General features: G+C 39.6%; 1 protein-coding gene across 15 annotated transcripts in view; it reads left to right on the top strand.

Moving 5' to 3' along the window:
• cadpsb (Ca2+-dependent activator protein for secretion b) overlaps nucleotides 1-23,532 on the top strand; it is a 68,155-nt gene that overhangs the window by 34,889 nt on the left and 9,734 nt on the right. For 2 of the 15 annotated variants that reach the window (XM_044349842.1, XM_044349835.1), the window contains exons 6-24: nucleotides 137-258; nucleotides 3,729-3,840; nucleotides 5,040-5,179; nucleotides 5,598-5,664; nucleotides 6,146-6,254; nucleotides 6,352-6,564; nucleotides 9,465-9,476; nucleotides 12,525-12,661; nucleotides 13,335-13,522; nucleotides 13,964-14,122; nucleotides 14,335-14,436; nucleotides 14,542-14,605; nucleotides 14,707-14,830; nucleotides 17,114-17,146; nucleotides 20,080-20,186; nucleotides 20,818-20,847; nucleotides 21,369-21,377; nucleotides 22,865-23,021; nucleotides 23,113-23,254. In XM_044349842.1, coding sequence (XP_044205777.1) covers nucleotides 137-258; nucleotides 3,729-3,840; nucleotides 5,040-5,179; nucleotides 5,598-5,664; nucleotides 6,146-6,254; nucleotides 6,352-6,564; nucleotides 9,465-9,476; nucleotides 12,525-12,661; nucleotides 13,335-13,522; nucleotides 13,964-14,122; nucleotides 14,335-14,436; nucleotides 14,542-14,605; nucleotides 14,707-14,830; nucleotides 17,114-17,146; nucleotides 20,080-20,186; nucleotides 20,818-20,847; nucleotides 21,369-21,377; nucleotides 22,865-23,021; nucleotides 23,113-23,254 — 2,027 coding nt within the window. The remainder of the gene's footprint in view (nucleotides 1-136; nucleotides 259-3,728; nucleotides 3,841-5,039; nucleotides 5,180-5,597; nucleotides 5,665-6,145; nucleotides 6,255-6,351; nucleotides 6,565-9,464; nucleotides 9,477-12,524; nucleotides 12,662-13,334; nucleotides 13,523-13,963; nucleotides 14,123-14,334; nucleotides 14,437-14,541; nucleotides 14,606-14,706; nucleotides 14,831-17,113; nucleotides 17,147-20,079; nucleotides 20,187-20,817; nucleotides 20,848-21,368; nucleotides 21,378-22,864; nucleotides 23,022-23,112; nucleotides 23,255-23,532) is intronic. The other 13 variants (XM_044349845.1, XM_044349840.1, XM_044349837.1 and 10 more) reach the window with 12 other exon arrangements.

Below are 23,532 nucleotides of genomic sequence, written 5' to 3'. Positions count from 1 at the left end.
GTATTTCTAAAATATCTACCAAGCTGGAAGGATTTGCCGCCTGCACATGTGCTGTCGAGTTTTTGCTCTATGACCTCTTTCAAGAGATGAATCACTCCTCGTCTACAGCCTTCACTGAGATGTTTGTGTCTCCCAGGTGGTGATCATGGAAGTGCAGGGGCTGAAGTCTCTGGCTCCGAACAGGATTGTCTACTGCACCATGGAGGTGGAGGGAGGCGAGAAACTCCAGACTGACCAAGCAGAAGCATCCAAGCCAACGTAAGAGCCTGAGCTTGCATGCCCGCACACTCACGCACACATGTTTCTTGTATTATAGTATAAATTATTTTTTGCCATTTGCACATTATTTTTATTTTATTAGCCAATTAAGTGTTATGTGTATTCCTGATAATATGAATTAAATCTCTCATGAATAGCCTTACCCAAAAAATATTGTTGTTATATTTATTTATATTTGTAGCAGCCAGAACTAAACATATTAACCATCTTTGAATCAAATCACTCAAATAAAAAATGCCTTCTGGTGCGTTGTTTAGACTTCAGTGCTGTTTATGTTAAAAATCACACCTTTATTACTGTATTAATACACAAAACAATTATTTGTGTAAGGCATTTGAGTTTGTCTGAATATTACATTTTCTATCCTTTTCTGCATAATGTTATTTTTTTTCCACAGCCAGTAATTCCACTACTGGTACTAGACAGAGAAGGCTTTTAAATTATTTATTTTATTCAAAGGGAAAATGTAATTTCAATAATTTAACACTGTTCATTTTACACTTGTACTGTCGAGATTCTGTCCCATTCTTTTATTGATCTTTGGTGGACGGTGGATGTAAAGCAAAACGTTCACTTCTGCTCTTGTAGTTATACAAAACATAGCTGTCTGTACCTTAACCTGGAGTGGATGAAATGTAGGATTAATGAAAATTTGGTTTTGCACTGTGATGATCCTCTACAGCAGACAGCTAAATCTGTGTGAAAACATACCTTTACTAAGGTTTGTTGAAGCTGTTTGAGTCATGCATGATTCACAGCTGAACCCAAAAAACCTTCCTGATGGGGTGATGTCTGACTCAGATGATCAAGGTGTGTAATCCCACAGCATGTCAGAGAGAGAGTCAAATGTCATAGTTTGTAAATTTCCTTCTGTGCTTTGAAAATCCTAACAGTTGCCATGTGTTCTCAAACATTCTGTTGCCTCACTCTTTATAACGCCAGCTCATTAGACTCGATTCATAACCATGATGATGTCCTATAGTGAAGGCAAATACATCTTCTACTAATTATATCTCCCTTTTTTCATCTCATTAACCAACATTGCACAGCACCGGATACAAGAGAAAGTGTCCATGAAACATTCATGCAAATATGAGCTATTTTAAGGCCCAAATGTCTTCCTCTGATCTCCCTAATTCAAGAGCCATTTTATGAAGAGAGTATGAGAGAGATGGAGGGACATGAATGAGAGAGGGGATTAGAGAAGAACAAGGCAAGGGGAATGTGTGTGGTGTGTGTGTGTGTGGGGCGGTGGCTATGTACACAGAAAAAAACACAAAAGCGCATGAGATAAAGGTATTAATGTACATAGGAGGTTATTTGCATACAATAATTGCTTGTATTCTATAACTGTATGTTCAGACTTTCATCCAACTTTCTATCTAAGAGTGTGTTTATTTGATGTAGGTGCCCTGATTAGCCTGGGAACCAGACGAATCCTCCGAGCTCATGTTTTATTTGCTCTGGCAGATTTGCGAATTAGTCTGGCGATGTCAGACTATGCTCTGATACAAGTAGCTCTCAAATCACAAACTGGCATTCTTTCATTATTTGATGAAGAAATATTTTCTGTCATTGTCTAGTAATTGTGCTGTTTGTGTATTTATTTTCATTTGACCCACTTAGGCATCCACAGGGCTTCATACTGTATATTTTGGAGAAAGAGCAAAGAGCTGTCACATCCATTAATAGGCCTTGGATTTATCCACAAGGTCACCTTCATGCTAGTACAATGGTTCCATCTAAAATCAACACAGCTCGCCACTGGCTTCTCACTGTCAGTCAGCAGTGTCTCTGCTCTGCACATGTTGGAACTCCATATTCTTTCTGTACATTAAGTTGCAATTAATTATGAATGTTAGAAATGGTTACAAGAAAAGCAACTTTCCAAGGCTGGAAATTGAGACCTTGTATATTGTATACTCCATACATCAGTAAAGATGATGGATTTATATTCTATTCCTGAGACTGCACACAGCAGCAAAACATGCTGGCAGCTCCCAGATGGCAGTGAGAGGTAACAAAAGCCTGTATATGTTGTGTAACATGATTACAGTCAACTGCATTCTCCTCATGCTTTTTTCTTCTTCTGTTAATCCGTCAGGCTTGTGAAGGCGTAGCTGGTGATGAGGTTTAGTCATTAACAGTGGTCCGTTCTGAAAGGATAGGTTCATGTTTTTTAAGTCTGTCTTATAGTGATACTCACATGCCCACATATATACTAAAAGCAATTTTAGTAGCAAATAGATCCCTTCTTGGAGCAATTAGATAAAACAAGCAGGTCTTTTTTAGTAAATTTCCTCTTTGTGTTACCATCCCTCCACCATGGCTCAGCAAGGAAAGACTGTTTGTGGAAAAAGAGGGAATCTTGTGCTAAAACACTGTAACTAATGAAGATAGACATTTGAATTGACTAACTTTGACTGAGATTGTGACTGTGGATTTTGTCCCCCATCTCTTGGATTGAGATCATGGTAGAAAGGGATCTATTTCAACAGTCAAAATACGTTTCAGTGTACATATTGCCATTTGAGTTTTGTTTAAAGACAGACTTGAAAAAAAATCCTCCTCCTCCTTTAGGTTTAAATTAATAACTACAATCTTAGGGTCAAATTTTGAGCAGGGTTAGGGTTAGGGTTGGGGTTAGGGTTAGGGTTTTCTCCGTATGCTTCAGTATAAAGACATGCAAGCCAAGTGGACTGGAGATTCGCTGCCTCTCAGTGTGATATGAGTGTGTGTTTGTTAATATTGTTTATTTTCTCATTTTCTTTGACTGCGCTTTTATGCGTTTTTATGCTAAAGTGCTTGAAAGATGCTTTATAAATAAACCGTCTGACATATTTCTGATAAAAGTTAAATAAATACAGTAAACTTGACAGCAGAAGTTAATTTTAGCAAGTCTGTGGCATCTCTCTGATTCTCTCTGTTACAGACCCAGGGCTGATAAGATGGGTGTTTAATTATATAAAAATATAAAAATCTTACCAGACTATGACAAACAGTACATAGATCTATGTGACTCTGCAGTTTTTCTTCTCTTGAAAGGCTACCAGCCAGTCCCCCAGCATCTTTCTTCTCTGGTAAACAGATAGACTGCAGTGTATGTGCGTATGTGTGTGTGTGTGTGTGTGTGTCTATAAACACTGTATTTTCTTCCATCTGTTGTGTACTGTATTGAAGTAATGACATAATGTATCTCAAAACAGTGATTTTATTTCTTTGATTGCTGTATAATTTGTATATTTTATGCTGTTTACTGATATTTTTATGTAATTTTAGGTGGAAAAATGCTGAGAAGAAGGTGAAATCATTCTTCCAGACTTTATCTTTTATTGACAAGTAAAAGCTGTTGACAATCATTTCTGGAGATGAAGTCGCTGTGTGAGAACACCGTGCTATCATGCTGTCATGAAAGCTAACCTCTGGAGTGTATTTGTTGTGTCTTTCAGCTGGGGGACCCAAGGGGACTTCACCACCACACACCCTCTGCCTGCTGTCAAGGTGAAACTGTTTACAGAGAGCACAGGGGTGCTGGCACTGGAGGACAAAGAGCTGGGCAGGGTAACACTTCTGTTTTGTTTACTGTACTATTTTTATCAACATAGATTACTCCAGTCTCAACACAGCTATGAGAATAATGTGATTATTCAGAACTCGCTTTAAAAACTTCAATTATTTCACTTGAGCATAAAATGAGCATCAGACTTATAAAATCCGGCTTCAGTGGATGATAAAATAAACATATAAATACACGCACGGTCACACCTCATGATTATTTTGTTTGGTGTCTATGTGACTAAAATACTCAGTTTGAGATCATTTGAAGCCAGCAGTAACCGTGTGACATTCTGATTTTAATAGGCTGTGCGTCATCATTTAACTGTGATTCAGAAATTACCTTTAGATTTTTGCAAATTAAACATGATTTGCACACACAGAAATGGAGCTTAGGTCCCACCAAATTTCTTTTCTTATTTGAGCATTTTTGCAAATACTGGAAGAGGAAAGAGCACATTTGTGTGTGTGTGTGTGTGTGTGTGTGTGTGTGTGTGTGTGTGTGTGTGTGTGTGTGTGTGTGTGTGTGTGTGTGTGTGTGTTTGCAGCAAACACTCGTCTTGTTGATACTTTCACAGTATGCTTGTGTTTGACCAACGCCTGACTGACCTGTACTGCTGTGCAGAGTATATCTACTCCACTCATTAGATAAAAGTAGACTGACTAAAAACATTTTCTAACAACAGATTTCCAATCTTTAATAATTTTTTAAATCTTGAGCATCACAGACTCAAAATGTAGAAAGAGAAGAAACATTTTTCTGCACTTTTCTGTTGTGTAAGCATGTGAGGTTGCTTTGATAGATGGTTAAGTAAGGTGGTTTTGCGGGTTTGCGTTGGGGCAGCGGCTCCTCAGACGTCCCTGTAGTGGCAGTGACCTTGGCTGTGACAAGGCTCTTTGATCTCCCACTGCAGCAGCGTTGGCAGGAAAAGCAGGCTTCCTCAAAGCTCTTTAACTCAGCAAAGAGAGATTAGGCCTCCTCTTCGGGGAGGCAGAGCAAAGCGCTGTTCTGTTTCTCTACCCTGATTCACTTTATTCTTTCACTTTCAAAACATGTGAAACACTTACAGAAACACAAACACACATAATTGCTAGTCCTTGCGAACACACTGATTAGCATTGCTGAATGATTCACCTCCAGCATATCAACATTGATATTTATGAAGTCTTACTTTTTGTGGTCTTTTTTTTGTGTGTGAGTGCAGGTTGTTCTCCACCCTACTCCTAACAGCCCCAAGCAGTCAGAGCTCCATAAGATGACTGTGACTAAGGCTTGCCCTGACCAAGACCTCAAGATCAAACTGGCCATTCGTATGGACAAACCACAGAACATGAAACACTGCGGGTAAGAGACACGCTGCCAAGTAAGCCATGTAGTGACGTTCCTGTGTGCCTTTCATTTTACATGTCTTTCTTATAGAACTCAGCAGCTCCTTGGCCTCATTTCTAGTCACGTACCACGGAAAAATACTGTGAAGTGCACTACTCCCTCTGGTGGATACCAGTATGAACTTTAGGGTTTTTTTTAATTAGGAGCTGCAAAACCTCAAAATATTGAGGATAACATTAATAATAGTATTCACTTTATATAACCATTATGCTATTCATCTAAAGGATTTGGATCAATATTTAAAATTTGTGTAGAAAACCACATAATAAACTGTTTCTGTGTCTGGGTTTGTCTCTCTCTCTCTCTCTCTCTCTCTCTCTCTCTGTCTCTGTGTGTGTGTGTGTGTGTGTGTGTGTGTGTAATATTTTGACAGGTATCTCTGGGCTTTTGGGAAGAATGTGTGGAAACGCTGGAAGAAGCGTTTCTTTGTCCTCGTGCAGGTGGGTTATTGTAAAAGTAAAACAGTGTTCAGCCAAACTGAAACAGCAATGACCCTCTTAGTTGAAGTCATTGCTGTTTAAGATTTTTAGCCTAAAAATCACCTCCAGACATGTTTTAATATGTAAATAAACTGCTCTACTTTGAATAATAATTTGTGTCTAAATGGTTTTTTCTGCAAAAAAAAAGTTCAATTATCTTTTTTAAAAAACCTTAAAATGTCATCTCCTCCTTCTTCCCCAGAATCTCTGAATATGCAAATATTTTTAATTTCAAAAGTGTAACTGTTTGACACAAGATTACTCCTCCTAAGACCACGTCTTTTTTATAACCCTAAAGTTTATATAACACAAATTTGTTGTAATGTGTTGACTGTTCATTTCGACACTAAGAATCATTGATCCATTACTTTACTTTCTTTACTTGAGGACAGTACAGAATTCAACAGCATGTTGAAGCGATGGCTAATCCTTTGTTTCGCAGGTGAGTCAGTATACGTTCGCCATGTGCAGCTACAGAGAGAAAAAATCTGAACCACAGGAGCTTCTCCAACTGGACGGATATACTGTGGACTACAGTGACCCCCAGCCAGGTGAGATGGCACACCTACACTTGGTACAGCTACAGGACTGCGTGCACACATGTTTTAAATAACTAACTACGTGTCTTTCGATGTCCTGTTGTCTCAGGCTTGGATGGTGGCAGGGCTTTCTTCAATGCAGTGAAGGAAGGTGACACTGTGATCTTTGCCAGCGATGATGAGCAGGACCGCATCCTGTGGGTCCAGGCCATGTATCGTGCCACTGGCCAGTCTCACAAGCCTGTCCCACCCACTCAGGTCCAGAAACTTAACTCCAAAGGGGGTGCCTCAGCCCAAATGGATGCTCCCATTTCTCAGTTCTGTAAGTAGCCCGAAACACAACACGGTCACTTATGCAGAACGCAATTTTCATCCACAAAGCAGTGAAAGCTCTAACCCATAAATGTCTCACGCCATGCGCTCCACACAGCAGTCACAAACGTGCTGGTAGAACTAACACACAAGCACGCACACACATGCCTTGATCTCTCACAGATCCCTCCAGCATCTGATGGACTTCCACTCATCGTCACCACTCCCACAGTGTTTAAAGGTGCAATCCCATGCTATTCCATCAGTCTGTTCACAAGGAACACCAACCTGAAAAAGACTTTATCATACAGCAGCAGTGTGCCAGCTTTGTCTAAAAAATTAAATAGGTCACCACATATAAGATTTGAACATTCAAGCCTGCTGGGGTTGAATTCAGACTGACAGTGCCAGGGTGTGCTGCTCTTGTCATAACCACAGGCCAGTTTTAATCCAGTCGTAGCTCTAGAGGGCAGCTGGGAGGGCAGCCGTGGCTCTGAGACAGTTCTCAGATGGTTCCCTTGTCATTGTTTGACGGCCAAGCCCGACATGTCAAAAGTTTTAACCAATATGTCACTGTACTTCCACCTCTAAGCAGCCACAAGTCAGGTAGCAAAGCGAAGGTAAGACTGTCTACAGTAGTGTGGCATCTGTACCAACTTCTGTTGTAACCGTCTCTTGTGTCCCCCCTCATTAAAGACGGGAAAAATATATATTTTTTCGAAGTATCACCATAAATTCTTCCAGCAACATTTTCTCCACGTGATCTGTATTTACTCCAGTTGGTTTTTTGGCCTATTCTGTCGATATTTTCTTATTCTAGACTGAAAGTTCAAATTAGCCAATCTTTGCCCATAACAACACTAACATAGACCTTTCTGACGTACTGAACTTAATGTGACATACTGCTTAACAATCCACAATAATAGATCCTGCTATTCAGAACAAAACTTTTTTGTGTGCATCTTTTGACTCCTTAGTGTAAGAATTATTTCTTTTCCAACTCTAATGAACAAGATTTTTCTTTTCTTTTTTTTAGATGACTTGTAGAAAAATTATAGAAAGAAAAGAATAGAAAAAATAATTGGCATTCAATACTGACACTGACACCCAGGGTTACAATGATAATAATAATAATAACCATAATCATAATAATAATAATCATAATAACCACAATAATAATTGTAAAAAAAACACGTTTATTTCACTCTCTGTTAATCATATCATTGTAGTTAAACTATAAAGACATGAATTGGATAAGTTATTTAGAATCCTATCACATAAATTCTATGTTGTTTCTCCATTGATTTCTTTGTCCAGTATGTGATCGTTCTTGTGGTTAGTTGACTCCTCTGATGCCAGCTGTTGCCATTCAAAGCCTCTTCACAGTGGCACAGACCTCCTACCCCTTCCCCTGAAACATTGTGGCACACCACGCGTACATGTTTCACCCCCTGGTGGTCTTGAATGGCACTGGGACCATAACATATACAGCCCTCCTGACTCTGCTGCAGTGGACTGATAGAAAACAAGAGTCCTATGAAGGTCCTGATCGGCTTTTTTAAATTCCCCAATCTACCGGTTTCAGACTAAGAACTAGTTAAATGCTATCAAAATATATTTTAAAGGGGACGTATCATGCACATTTCCAGGTCTATATTTATAGTCTGGGGCTTTACTGGAATGTCTTTGCATAATTAACAGTTCAAAAAACTCCTTATTTAACTTATACTGATCCTTTATGCAGCCCCTCAGTTCAGCCTGAACAGGTCGTTTTAGCTCCTGTCTCTTTAAGGCCCCCCTCCCAATGAGCCCGCTCTGTTCTGATTGGCCACCTCTTGGAGGTTGAAACTGAAACTTCTCAAATACAGCCGTACATTTTCAAGCCTGAATCTGATCCAAAATATGCGAGTGGACAATGTGAACAACTTGTATAACAACCTTAGCATCAAAGGCTACAGAACGGACGGCCGATTGTAGGCATGTGCAAACAGTCTGATGTCATCATGAGGAGGAAGTAGAGGTAACTTTGCAAATAAAGTATTCAGAGCAGGCTGAAGCCCTGGGTTTTTGACTTTCAGGGAACATTTTACATATGTTTACTTCAGGTTTTGGAACTCTGACCATGTGTAACATTGACAGCCGACATCACACAAAGCTTGATATGTCCCCTTTAAAGAAATGACAATAAATGATGTATGAAGATATCATAAATATTAAAATCTCCAGAGATGGCTTAAAGCATGCTTAAAATTACCACTGCAATTCTGATGTGTTAATTCACGGTTAAATACATTTTCACCTTTTCACCAATAATGTCACCACTCGATTTATTTTGACCTGTCCAGGACCTTCATAGTCTCCTCTTTTAAAAAAGACACAGGCATCTTTTACACATAAAACTGACTGTTGGGGTTTACTTCATCGGGTAGGTGTATGTGTTTGCCAATGTCCCTTTTAAAAGTAAGCCTTCTGTTTGATCTGCAGTTTAGACAGAGTGACAGTACTTAACGTGTAGCTCTTGACTCCTTAAGTACTTGTCCAGAATCCAGAATAAATGAACTGCAGTGGAGTGATGAGGATCGTAATTTCTCTCTTCCTCCCTCTCTCTGTCACTCTCTCTCTCTGTCTCTCTCTCTCTGTCTCTGTCTCCCTCTTTCTCTCTCTAATATGCCTCAACATCTGTTGTCAAGTTCACATATCCTCACATGTACTCACACACCACCGCCCACAAACTCTCATGTTGGTATAGGTTGTTGTTTTTGAGTTGTGTTTTCTTCTTCATGCTTTGCCTGTACCCTTCTTCAGTAATGCAGCTGCTAGGTCAGGGTCTCTCGTGATTGCTCTCCTCCAGCCTTGTTGCTAGTCTTTATGTTATTCTGGTTTGTCCCTTCTTACCCTGCTGTCTTCTAGCTGGACTCAAGGGTAAGTGCTTCCCTGTAGCCGGCACAGCTCAGATAATCCCCGCCGATTATCTGACAAATGCAACGTTCTTTCTCTCTTCTTTCCCCTCTTCTCCTTTTTCACGTCTCGCTTCATGTCTTAGATATTAGTTGATAACTTTTGTTTTTGACAACCTCAACTTGAGGATCAAAGTATAAGCATCCATTCGTGCCAGTATAGGATGCATGTATTTTATTCTAAGAGCTTATTATTTGACTTAGTAATGGTTAAAGTTGATATTATAGTTGTTACTGCATAATTGCCTTCTCTCTTTACTCTTATTGGTGACTGGACCCCTCAGAGTAAAGCACTATGATAATTAAAGTGTTAGATTACTGTTAGAAAATCTGACAGATTGGCTGTTTCAAGTAAAAAATCCTTTAATATGTACATTTATTAATAATAATAATAATCTGGAATAAATTTAAAAATCTGGAAACAACCTATAGATTATTTTATTTTGGCTAGATGAAACCTATATAATTATTGTTAGTTTATTTTTATTAATTAATGTTTTAAAGATAGAAATGTAGACAGTGTGTGAATGATTTTTCAGGGTTTTTTTTTTTTATTAAAAAGATGATGCATGGGTGAAATTATTTTGACAAGTATTGATCATGCTTTACTTCAGAGGGCTCAATTGCTTTTAGTTCTTTTTTTTTTGAATTTTTCTCAATGAGAGTTGGCAAATATGTATGCGGAGTATTCTGAATGCCAAAGACAAGGAGTAGCTAATGCCGCCCCTTCTTACGATAAAATACTCCGGACCCCCTTCCCCCTTCCTACTACAGTAGATGGGCCTGTAGATAGAGGCTAGACCGGTGTTACACCTCCAGAAGGGAGAGATCTCATTTTGATTTCTTTTGACTGCCCTTTGTTTGCCTGAATAGGAGAACACCTGTGTCATGTGTCCATACTTTTGTATAAATACAGGAGTTTTCATTCATTTTCCCCCATCTCCCAGAGAATGATACAGTTTTGCCTCTGTCGGCTTCATGCTATTTACCCATGTACTTGCACCAAATTGTATTGCTACCCTATTAGAATTCTCCGGTAGTGGTATGCCTGTTAGTGTGCTCTGTAGAGATCATGAATACACTGCAACATATTCAAGTATTGTCAACTTGCAAATGCGTAGAGAAAAAAAAAAAAAAAAAAGGGAATGCCAAAAAAGATAAAATGCAAATTTGAAAATGGGTCTGCAGGTGTGCATGACATTTAAAAACTCAATGAAAAGTCACACTGTTCTCCAGCATGTGATAATTTATAAATGTATGCAAAAGTCGCCTATTCACTTTGGTAATTTGGTAATTTTATTCGTGGTTGAAGTCATTATCAGCAAGTTATTGTAAGTTATGGTAATGTTACTGTAGTATTGAGTGTATTCTGGACTTCAACTCCATTTCCTCATTTATTCCAGCCAAAGGAGATAAAGCCCACTCACTGTGTGTCATAGCCCAACCCCAGGCACTTTCTGTTCACTCTTTGGATGTTTTCACTACTCAGCACTTCTCCACAACATCACTTTGTAACTTGGCCCTGAGTGAATCTTCCTCTTACGGTCATCACTTTCCTCCAACACTTGTCTGGCCACTGTCTTATTGTACCATTTAATGGTTGTCTTACCCACCAAATCTTCTTTCATCCTGTCTTCTCCATCACTGGGCTCACCACCACTGCCGTTCACTATCTTCTCTCAGTGTTGTGTCTAGACTTCACGTGTTAACTGTCCTTCTCTCTGACATTATGACTTACTGTACCTCTCTTGTCCCTTTTCCTTAAACAATCTCTTATTTCCATCGTCCACATTTTACTTGTTGTCTCACAGGTTTTCCTTCTCAGATTGGAGTAAAAATGAGCTAAATGTCTGAAATGTAACCCTCCTCCTTAGGTTCTTTTTTTAGCAAATTTCAGTGAGTGTTTAGCACCCGTATTATACCCTTTCCCCTTCACCCTTTCCAACCTGGAGGTTGACAGATGTCAGTTGTGCTCTATTCAGTACCCCGGCCATGCCAAGCCAAGATCCAGCCTCCACTTCCCACCCCCACTCCCCAATCATCATCACTCATGTCAGTGTCTCATGGACATGACACCTGTCACTCACACCGAGGACATGACTGCATCTCTTATCTATTTTGAATCATCTTTGTCCCCATCATTTTGTCTCTGACAGTCGTATTATTTACAGAGCACAATAAATTACAGTCAGTTTAGTAGAATTTATCTATTGTGGTTTAGAGAAGTGAAAAACAGATTGTTTCACCAATGTTTTCATCACCCATATTTTACTGAGTTTTATTATAGTTTCATTTTTTACGCTATTTGATGTTACTAATGTTCTTTCTTCATTGAATTTCACAGAGCAGGTTTAGTGCTCTTGATACAGAGAAGGTTAATGGCAAAAGTTATGAAGCAAGACAAACATAAAATGTCTGATTTTCAAAGATCCATAACTGGAGAAAAAATCTGCATCTCTCCAGTCGATAACTTTTTTACAACTTCTTGAATTAGCACTTTATGCGGTATCTCTGCAATATGTTCAGATTAATTACTCTTTTGCCATCTTTTTACTAGCACACGGCTCAACGTTTTTTAGGACCTGAGTGACATTCAACAATTGCGAATGGCAGAATCTATTGATTACATTAAGAAGAATGCATCTAATTCAATCTAACAGCACTTTTTCAAACATGTTTTGGATATTTTAAGATTCATGTACCCTGCAAAACATCAGGGAATGTGACATATGAAGATGCATGCATGCACAAACAATAGAAGCACCCACCCCTCTGAGCTTAGCTTCAGATCGATAGAATCTCATCCACCAATACATCAAATCTCTTTACGCTGTCTGACACAATGCAAGTTGACAATGTAAGCTGTAAGTGTTTATAATTTGCCCTTAGAAGTAGCAAAAAAAAAAAATCCCTGGTGTTTCTGTGTTGTGACGAAGACTTGCTGCTTGCCTGTGCCTCACTGATGTCTTCTCCTCTGAATCGTGTGCTTTTCCCTGTGCCGTTGGCTGGATAGACGCTGACAGAGCTCAGAAACATGGCATGGATGAGTTTATCTCCGCTAATCCCTGTAGCTTTGACCACGCCTCGCTTTTTGAGATGGTGCAGCGACTCACGTTGGACCACAGGCTTAATGACACCTTCTGCTGCTTGGTGAGTATCCCCCTCCTTGCATTCACCTGTTTTTGGAAAAAGACTTTTTGAAGATACAACACACTTTCAAACTCATCTTATTGGGAAAGTTTCCTTAAAATACTATTTATCCTCTTCCTTGAAGCCTTTTCTCTGGTAAAAGTGAAATAATACTATTAAAGCAGAATGCAAATTGCACATTCCTGTAGCTTGTCTGTCAGTCACACACTCACACTCTCTCCTGTCAGGCTGTTGGAAGTGTTTAAAGTATTGTTTCCGGCAGAAACCATTTTTCAGACTAGGTTTTTGTCTTTTTATGCTCCGCATCATCTATGACAGCACTAATTCTTAGCTGCTTGACAGATCTGTTTCTACAGTAAAGACGTCGGGAGACACTTTAGACTCTTTTTCACTCATCATGAATTCATTTTCTCTGTGGCAGAAAAACGCGCCATGTGAGCCTGCAGAAACTCCTGCTGGTTAAAATGAGAACAAAACACTTTCAGGGCTCTTGTGAACACGTAATTGTCTAGTCCTTGAATATAAGATGACCCCAACTTTTTCAAATGTAATTTTCAGAATAACACATTGTCGTATATTTGGGCTAATATGGTACATTTATGTCAGTAGGCTGCTTTTGTGACAGTAGCTGATACGCAGTAATGCGAACTCCATCTCTTTTTGTGTTGTGCAGGGATGGTTCAGCCCAGGCCAGGTGTTTGTCTTGGATGAGTACTGTGCCAGGAACGGGGTTCGAGGTTGTCACAGACATCTGTGTTACCTGCGTGATCTCCTGGAAAGAGCAGAAAGCGGGGCTATTATTGACCCCACTCTTCTACACTACAGCTTCGCTTTTTGTGCCTCCCATGTCCATGGGAACAGGTGTGCCCGAAACTCTTTTTTTTAATATTTGTGCTTTATAAAAGACATTACCTTACAAGATTTACAAGCACATTAAAATCACATAACACTAAAAACTCCTTTCAAACAAATAGTATTCTTTTAGGCAGGATGGGCACACTAAATCTCCACAAACACTGTGCAAGAGCAGAATAGAAAAATCAGCCTAATTAGAAGCATCCTGGGCATTTTGTGTCTTTTTCCATCTATTTAATGTTTGCCATATTTATGTTGTTTTATTTTAAGATTATTGTTATGTTAAAATTTTGTTTTATGTTAAAGTTATGTTGTTAATCATTTGCATATCTCTACATATTTCCTTGTTTCTACCATTTTTCTTTGTTTTCTTTTCTCTCTGTCCCTTGTTGCCATAGTCTCTTACTGTCCATATTATTCATCCTCCCATGCGTCCGTTAAAGTCAGAGAGGGCAGCAATTACTGGGGGCCACTGGGCTATGAGGCCTTAATATCCCCAAAGAGCTCCCAAAGGCCAGATCCTGGCACTGCCTCTAAACGAGCACGCATATTCAAGTTTAGAAAGAGAAAGGATTCCAAAATTCAACTCTTTCAAGGCCCCAAAAGGTGAGATACTGTCATTTATTTGTATGTTGAACACAAAGGGAAACAAATCGCACACAATTTGCAGTCATTTCCTGGGGAGCTGAAAGCTGTCAGCCAGTGTTGTGGGTTTTTTTTTCTCGTATTACTCTTGTTGGACTCAAATGAGAGGTTCCTTAAGTTGAACCTCTGCAGGGCTTCAACAGAATTAAAATCTGTGGATTTGATCTTCATAGGCCAGATGGGCTGAGCACAGTGAAAGTGGACGAGAAGGAGCGCTTTGAAGACATCAAGGAGCGGTTGCGTGTGATATTGGAAAACCAGATTGTAAATTTCAGGTGACTGCCAACTCACTAAATGTACTTAACCACAAACCATAAAACATTTCGCCTGCTGAAATTTTCTACTGCGATTAAACTTTCGGTCTGCATTTTCCCTTGTAGATATTGTTTCCCCTTCGGTCGTCCAGAGGGTGCGCTGAAGGCCACTTTATCTTTGCTGGAGAGGGTTTGTAAATATAAAAAAAGCATCTTATAGCCCAGGAGGAGCAACTGTTATGTAATGAAAACATGTTACATAATTCTTCTTTAATTTGGCCTGTACTGTAGGTCCTGATGAAGGACATTGTGACCCCAGTTCCACCAGAAGAAGTTAAAGGAGTTATCCGCAAATGTTTGGAGCAGGCTGCTCAGCTCAACTACCAGCGGATTAAAGAATATGCTAAAATTGAAGGTAACCAGAAAAACATAACCAACATCACATAATGAACTCCTGGAGTGAATGTGCTAATGATACTTAACAATCATAATGGTGAATAAAATGTGTGTGCATTACAGCCATTTTGTTTGGTTTCAGATTGAAATCCAGTGGTTGGGTGTGGCATCAAAATAGTAAAAGCCGCTTTTTTAAAATTTCATTTGAAGACAAAAGACTGAACCTAAATTTCCTTTTTTATTACTCCAGTATGAGATTGAATTGTTATTTATTTATTTACACATGGTGAATTCACTTGGTATATGGTATATTTGTGTCCATATCCCAAATGATTTGTGGCATCCCAAAATTATTTGTGACAGTTTGTCGGGTCACTTTCTGTCTCTCAGTCCAATAACTCTCTCCTTTGTTTCAGGCCTGCTTTAGCTCTGTGCTGTTCTGTAGGTCAAGTTGGCTTTTGTGTAGAGGTGTGTGAGTAAAAATGCATTCAAATCCAAAGCCCTGAAATCTGTTGATGTGCTGATCTCTCATTGTGCCTTGACTATTCAAGCTGTGTAGTATCCCAGCCTCTGACATTTGATGATTGGACTGTGAGTTCAGCTTAACTGAATGTCCTGACTCCCAGTCGATGCACACTCCCCCTCTCCCACTATCTTAGCCTCTCTGATTCCTCCAGCTGCCCCTCCTCCTCCCCCCATAACACCCCTGCCTTGAAATACCAGCAGCTCTCCTTTCACCTCTGTCTTATGTTCTTGCTGAAGACCACTATCTTCCGCTCTCTGTCCCTCCCTGTCTGCTCTGCTTTCTCTCCTCTCTCACAGTTGTTGGCTTTGCCACAGTTATCACTTTGTTTGACCTCTTTACTATGTGATATGTGGCCTTCAACCAAAGGAATGCTGGGATTGAACACCTACAAACCAGCATCAGCAACCTGCATGTGCTTTGAGACATAACAACATGGCCTTTCTTTATTGGCATGGATTACATATATATAAAAAAATAGCATTTAAATTAATTACATCATTACACCATTAAATGCATTGACATGCACTTTGCATATTTACATAGAAAACAGTGATGTTGTTTATGCCTTGAAAGAAATCCCCCAGGGTGCTAAAGATACTAAGGATTCAAACCTTACTATCTTGCCATGCTATGTGAATTTACTTCCCGCTGTCCTTGTGAGGCGCCTGGTTGTAAAACAAACCTCAGTAAACATTTGACTTTACTACTGGGCCTCCTGCCCAACAGAATGTCGTTTTCACCTGGACAGCCCTCTTCCCATCAGCCTCTGACCTCTAGCTTTCCCACCTCTGACCCCCGCCTCTTGCATGCCCCGATCCTTTTTTGTAGGGAAAAAGAGGGAAATGTATGAGCACCCTGTCTTCTGCTTGGCGTCTCAAGTGATGGATTTAACCATCCGTGAGTACCTTCATCATCCTATCCCCAGTCGCTACCCTTCTCCTCCTTCTTTCAAGCGCTCTTTCACCTCATCCCCCTCTGCCTCTTCTCTTTCTTCAGAGATGTTGCTCCTGCCATGCTTGTTTTTTATCTGTGCCTTTGTCTGTGAGAGTGAGTGGGGAGCGTAGCGGTCAAGAGATCCGAGCAAAACCGCTGAATCAGTCGGGGTCCTTTTTTTTAGTACCATCTGTTTGTGATGGACATGAATGAGCAGTCTGGTCTGTAAGCTTCTTTCTTTTGGTTGGATGCCCATTCCTTTGACTTGAATGCATTTTTACATTGCTTACATTGTTATCTCCTCCAGTCATTTGGTCTGATCATGTGTCAGTGGTGTGCTGTGCCGAAACAGGTAGGCTTTTTTTTCACTGTGACACCAGAGATAGTGCAGGAGCATCTGTCAACAGAGCTATTGTATGGGGAGGACAGGGTAGGGTGTATGAATTGAACAGCTCCTGTTTGTGTTTTAACTGGATTCAACTCAAGTCAAAGTCACTCAGTGTGTCCTGTCCACGATCCTGGCAGCTGTTTGTGTGTCTTACCTGTTTACGATAGCTTTGTCTGTTTGTTAACAAACATCTTATCACTTTTTTTAATTTACAGTTTTCCACAGGCTAATGTTTCAGTGTTTCTGTTTTTTACTGTGTGTTTGTGACGTCTGTCTGTTGCCTAGAAACCTCACTCCCTGGAGCTGAAACCATCCCAGCAGATTCTTTTAAAGGGTCACATGGTTACAAATAACAACTCTGAGCTTTCCCCCCTGTCACGTGAAAATATAACCCTAGAAAGTGCTAATTCTAAACATCTCCTCTTTATCTTTTCTCTCCCCTTTTCTCGCTGAAGTTGAGAAAGGTCAAAAGGATCAAAAGGATCCAGGTGAACCCATGTTTAGCTTGTGGTTTAGCCACAGTGCACACATACATGTACATACACACAGACATTACCCCTCATCCCCTCACACACGTACTGTATTTACAGAACATATGCATGCACAGAATGGCTAATTTACCTGTAGCACATCTTCCATATAGTATGTTATACACACTGATAATATACACACTCAAATGTCTGGCATGTTTTAAACAAGCATCTCTTTTGATAAAATAAATACTGAGGAGATTGTATTGCTTTATGTCAGTCCAGATGCTGTATGATTCAAGACCAATGAGACATTTTAGATCCATTTAGTAATAGAAGAATTATTTATGTGGTTGTTTGCTGGAAAAATAAATAAAAACCATGATTACATGATCAATTATAGAGCAATACAATCTCTTCCAAAAAGTCATATCTTTGCTTATGTGTTAAAGTGAAAAAGTAAAGAGGGACATAAGCAACATATCATTAATATAACCCTCATCATTAAATGCAATACAAATCAATAAAACTTACAATAATGATAATGGGATTGTATATGTACATGAGTTTTCTAATTGTCATATATCATCATATATGAACGTTCATTTTAGTTAAATTTGCGGGTAACAAAACAAACAAAAAAGCATCTTCCCACTTTCATGGTATGTAGTCATGCAGATAGTTTTTGTATCTATGTATTATTATTTTCGAGGTAACTATCTATATGGCTAGATACCACAAGGGATTAGAGAAAATTTTGTTTGGCTTGTTTGTTTGGTTTTTGTTTCTTGTAATTTTGGTGAACGGACCCTTTAACAATTCACAGTAGTCAGACACATTAGATAGTTGTGCTCTATGTTCAAACGCTGATATTTATCATTTTAAATCCCCTGATAGATACTTCACAGAGACATAGTTATAGTTTTTGATTGTAAGGCGTTAATGTGCTTATAAAGCCACAAAGGCCTGCTGTGCTGCACTTTTAGACCAAACAATGATGCAAACATCTTTCAGATCTACTCACAAAGCTCCCCTGTACAGAGCATTACAACCACAGAATATGTAGTTACTGTAATACTAATCCATGTGATCCATCCATTAGTGTCGATTAAATTTCCCTGAAGACAATGGCCGAAGCATTTTCTCGGCCTTTTAGGTATCTCAGATTTCCCTTACTGATAAACTCCACATGAGAATTGAAAACATGACCTAAAGTGGAAGATCAAGGTATCTTTAAATCAATTTTACCCCAAAAATAGATATTCATTTGGATTGAGTAGAAATACCTGAGAAATATATGAGAAAATGCTATTATTAAGAAAATAATCAACATAGTCAAATCGTCACTATAGCAGATAGAGGACTGCTATTGTGGGTTATTTGTCAATAAAGCTGTTTTATGTAGAGTTTATATGTGCTTTTGATTTCCGATTTGTGTAGCCATTCAGTTCCATCTTCAAATTATATCATTACATCACATAGCTGTACTGTTTGAATAATCCCATTTCATGACATGTAACTGTCTAATCAGATCATTCTGTCAGCAAAGGAACAAGCAAATGATTTGGAGCTTTTGCAAATTAAAGACCAAAGTCAACAACTATTGATAAGTGAAGGAGGGCTTGAACGGTTTTTAATGTGTAAAACCTTTAGTTGATGGCAAATCCAACACCATCCCACTGTGAAAATATTCATTGAATACACCTGAAGTCATTCATTCAAATGATTATTAACTAATTTATTGATTTGAAATTATAGCTGATTGATAAAATAGGACACTCCTAAAGCATCTAATCTGAACCAAAGTTAAATGTGTCAAAATGGTTTTGAGTATTTATATCCACAAACTCTATGACCTTTATCAAAAAAACCCATTTGTGCAAGATTACAATCACCATAGTTTAGAAATGTAAGTCAAAAACCTCCATGAAATCTCTATATAATTACTTGGAAAGATTGGCCTAAACATAAATGTAACCTTTCTTAAAATATTTGCACAGATATTGATTAAATTACAGTGACTTTTAACCAATTCTACTCTATAGCAGCAGAAGAAGTGAGTAAAGTCTTAGTAAAAAGTGATTCTATTGGACACATCACTGAATGTGGATTGAAAATCCTAAAGATCCTCCCCAGATATGTATTAAGACATATAAAAACACTCTGCTTGGAACAAAGATGTGTATCTGATATGTTTTTTCCACAAAAAACATATGATTACCACATTAAAATCCGTAAAATGGCACCTACTCCTTCTCCCTTATTAAAATTCCAGAATCTATGAATATGCAAATATATTTCATTTCAGAAGTTTAACTTAAGATGTTTCCTACTTGGCTGTAAAATCTATTCTCAGTGTTTGTGTGCTGGAGGCTACAAGTTTCTACATCACACTTGTATGGTTGAATATTGTTGAATACAGTGAAGCTCAAACATTCAACTGTAGGAGCAAGAAGAAAAACACATATTTGAGTGGAGGGAGGCCTTTAATTTGATGGAGAACTTCAAACAGAAGTAATGAATTATTTTTACAGTGGGTGTTGTGAGTGAGTATTTTTGACCACGGCATGCGACAGCTCCTTATACAGATGGCTTATTCAGTACCGCTTCTCAATATGCATGTTTTAAATGCCACATTGCATTTCCATCTCAGTACCACTATTCTTGTGCCTGAAACTCTTCCAACATCGGTTTGGTTATCCTAAAAAAAAAACATCACTCTGTTGCTTTATGTCATGCAGCCCAAAATGAATATATAAATGGGACCACGCTTTACTTGTTATGGGGGTATGATAGGCAAACATCGCAGTGTAAGCGCTGTGCTTATACTTTATTTAAACGGCCTAAAATATAGACAGGAAAAATCTTCTGAATAGTCATAAACATCCCCCTGCAATCCTTCTCTGTGCTTGACTAACTACTCATCCCTCACCCTCATCCTTTTGTCTCAGAGAACGTAGGCCGCTTAGTCACGCCTGCCAAAAAGCTGGAGGAAACAATTCGCCTGGCGGAGTTAGTCATAGAGGTCCTCCAGCAGAACCAGGAACACCATGCGGAGGTGAGTGAGAACCCTCTCCTCCTCTCCTCCTCAAAGCACTTTTCCTCTATACTCTCTCTTATCTCACTCCGCCCCACAGCAGGGAGTTAGTCTTATTATCAGTCTTCTATAAATAAAGCTGCTTTCATCTATGGGCAACAACAACAAAAACCCTTTAAAAGATGAATTTAATTTAGGAAAGCTCTAATTGGTGTTCGACAGACCATGGCTACATGGCATCAGAGCGCTATGTTTGAGCAGAGACTGTAAATTAGACAGAAAATGATATAATGTGTGCAGTTCTTTCCTCTGATCACAATTCATTCATAGCTCAGTGTTGCCTTGTTACATAAGCAGTTGAAAGCGCTGGTAGTCCAGTATAAACAGCAGACAGGAAGGTAAACAGAAAGTAAGCTAATCCACGTTACTCATGGCTTCTGCGTGCTCTTGATATTGTACTAAGCTTCCCTTTTGCCGCAGTTAGGAGACAAAATAGCTTTCTCATTGCATCCTATTTGCTACTGTAAACACTGAGCTGATAGGAAAGCATGATGAGCATGTGCAGTTGTATAGATCTGAAGGTGATCCAATGTGATCTTAGAATATGCAAGATAAAGCAGATTTATTGTATCTCTCTGAATATGCTTGACAGGCGGCAGTCACAAGTTCTGGAGATCAATCGGTACAGTATTTTTATTTCTTTTTCCTCTTCAGTCCCCATCACGACCCCCCTGTTTGGCATGTGCGCCACTATGGCAAGAGGCACCTTCTAGGCAGAGAATGATCTAGATAGATACTGTAGCAATGGGTGGGTTTGTACAAATAGGAAGTGAGCGCAAACTTGTTTAAAAATTAAAAAGGCACTGTAGCTTGCACAACATAATTGTGATCATAAAGCATGTTCATCAGGCCATAAAGAGGTTTCCTTTCTCTCCAAGCATGCTGAACCAGTAAATTTCCCAAAGTATGCTCCATGTGAACCTTTGAAGTTTGATCCACCATAAACATTTGTTTCCCCTCCATCCTACGATTAATTTCACAGTCCGCACTTGTTCAAGCATTACTCCCTGGCTTCTCCTCTTCCATCCCTCTCTGCTGTTGTACACTTAGTTTACAAACCCTATAACAGAAATGCCTCAAAAATACATTATTGTTCATCTTCCTGTGTTCTCACTGTCATATGATTGGTGACTGTCCAAGCAGGGAAAAGAGGTATGTAGTAAAGTTGAATGACAAAACTCCCATAATGGTCTGTGCATGTCCAGTAGATGATGCCACGTCTTCCCCAAGCCCCTCCTCCTCCTTCTCCTCCTCCCCCTCAGCATTAGTACACTCCCCCAGGACTGATCCCTTGACACAGTTGCATTGATACAGCACTCTAGTCTGTCTGGCTGAACACTGGTGCTGCCGTAGAGCTCAGGGTCCTGTATGTGTCCCTTAACTACTATCAAAGGTTTGGAGGCCACTCAGCCTGGCGACCTTTGAGCGTTTCCCCTCCCTTTACCTGTTGGAAACTTTTCACGCTCCTCCCCTTTAAATCCCCTGTCCGTAATAAGAGTATCTCTCCTTGAATGTGATGGAGAAGAGCTTTGTTTGCTGCCTGTCTCTCTAACTCTAGAAATAGCTTTATAAATCTTGGGAGTGGGCAGGTAAGTAGACAGGTAAGTAAGGTTTTGACTGCCGTTGCGGTGGTTAAGCCAGATGGGAAAGCAACTGAAACATTTGTAAAAAAATAAAGCATGCAGCATAAATTGGAAAAGATTAAGCTTTAACTATTGAATTTGGCAACATGTTAGTCTGAATGATAAGCAAATAAGCCAAGCCAAGACTGCCAGCAAAGCAACTACTGTCCTCCTGCTGTCAAAGGGGCGAGGAAGTCCTGACTGTGCTAGAAAATGGTCAGCTGAATATAACTAATTGGAGCAGACGCACTACAACGCTAGAGCTGCTGTGTGCTGCAGTCCTTGGCGTGCCTAGTCGAAGATGGCAATGTGCATGAGTCACATTCACATCTAGTGGGCTATGGGTTTGTCGGCGATGTGAATGGTGGACCCCTTCATCTCTTAGCTTGAGAGAAAAGCATGCAGGGAGCTCCACATCTGCATGATGAAAAGCACCTTTTCCCTGAATCTATAGATGCTGTCGTGAATATAATAAGGCACGAAAAGGCAACCCTACTGTGTGATTTTTTTGCTACGTACACACTGGATTTATAATTCATCCCGCTTTTAAGTCCCTAATCAATAAGAGCTGTGGATTCGATCTCAAGAGTATGTGATGGAACACACACACACACACACACAAAAACATGCACATATCATTTGCAATCCACAAACACTTAAGACAGGTGTGATGGTGTGTCCTTTCCTTTCTGTAAAAACTATGTTTGAAAGGAAATCCCCAGCACATACAGCATTGTCACAAACACGAATAAATATCTCCTAAAACTAGACAACAGTGGACATCTAATGCGTAAATGATCTATATCACAAAAATATATAATACTACCACACTTATTCTTTAACATGCTGCATACAAACATACACAAATCCAGCGGTATTTCCTTTTTAAGACCCGATGAGCTTCAGTTGTGTGTACTATTCCCTCCTTCCTCGTCTGTCTTCGTTGTGTCATCTCATGTCTTACTGTAACTGGATTCCCTGTTCACCTGTTTGCTTTCCCTCCTGCTGTCTCTCTAGGCATTTGCATGGTGGACAGACCTCATGGTGGAGCATGCAGAAAACTTCCTGGCCCTCTACGCCATTGATATGGACGCCGCTCTGGAGATCCAGTCCCCTGAGAGCTGGGACAGTTTCCCCCTCTTCCAGCTGCTCAACGACTTCCTCCGTGCAGACTGTAAGCCTCTCCGTGTTTATTTTTAATGCTACTCCCAGTATTATTATGCTTAAACAAAAACACTGATATCTCTCTTTTTTTTTTTACATAGATCATCTGTGCAATGGAAAGTTCCACAAACACCTTCAGGATCTGTATGCTCCTCTGGTGGTTAGATATGTGGATCTGATGGAGTCCTCCATCGCACAGTCAATTCACAAGGGCTTTGAGCGAGAGTCCTGGGAGCCTGTAAAGTAAGGAGCCTCCGTCTTTCTAGCTAAGCTGTAGGATGGTTGGAGATGCAAGGCTTTTATATTCAGATGACAGACTGAGTGCGTGGAGGCTGAGAATCCGGGAGAACAGCTGTAATGTTCACCCAGGCTTCCTTTAGGTTCACTTGTAAAGAATAAGCCAAGAGTGGGCTGAATAACCTATTTTTTCCATGAAAGAAATGGGTTATTTATTCTGAAAAAAGCTTTAGTCGTCTTTGACTAATGTATGTTTCTACTCAATTTCTCTCTGACACATTGGG

This window comes from Thunnus albacares, chromosome 4, assembly GCF_914725855.1.
Source record: "Thunnus albacares chromosome 4, fThuAlb1.1, whole genome shotgun sequence".
Taxonomy (NCBI): domain Eukaryota; kingdom Metazoa; phylum Chordata; class Actinopteri; order Scombriformes; family Scombridae; genus Thunnus; species Thunnus albacares.
The sequence above is the reverse complement of the archived record's forward strand: the minus strand, read 5'-3'. Positions and strand labels throughout refer to the sequence as shown.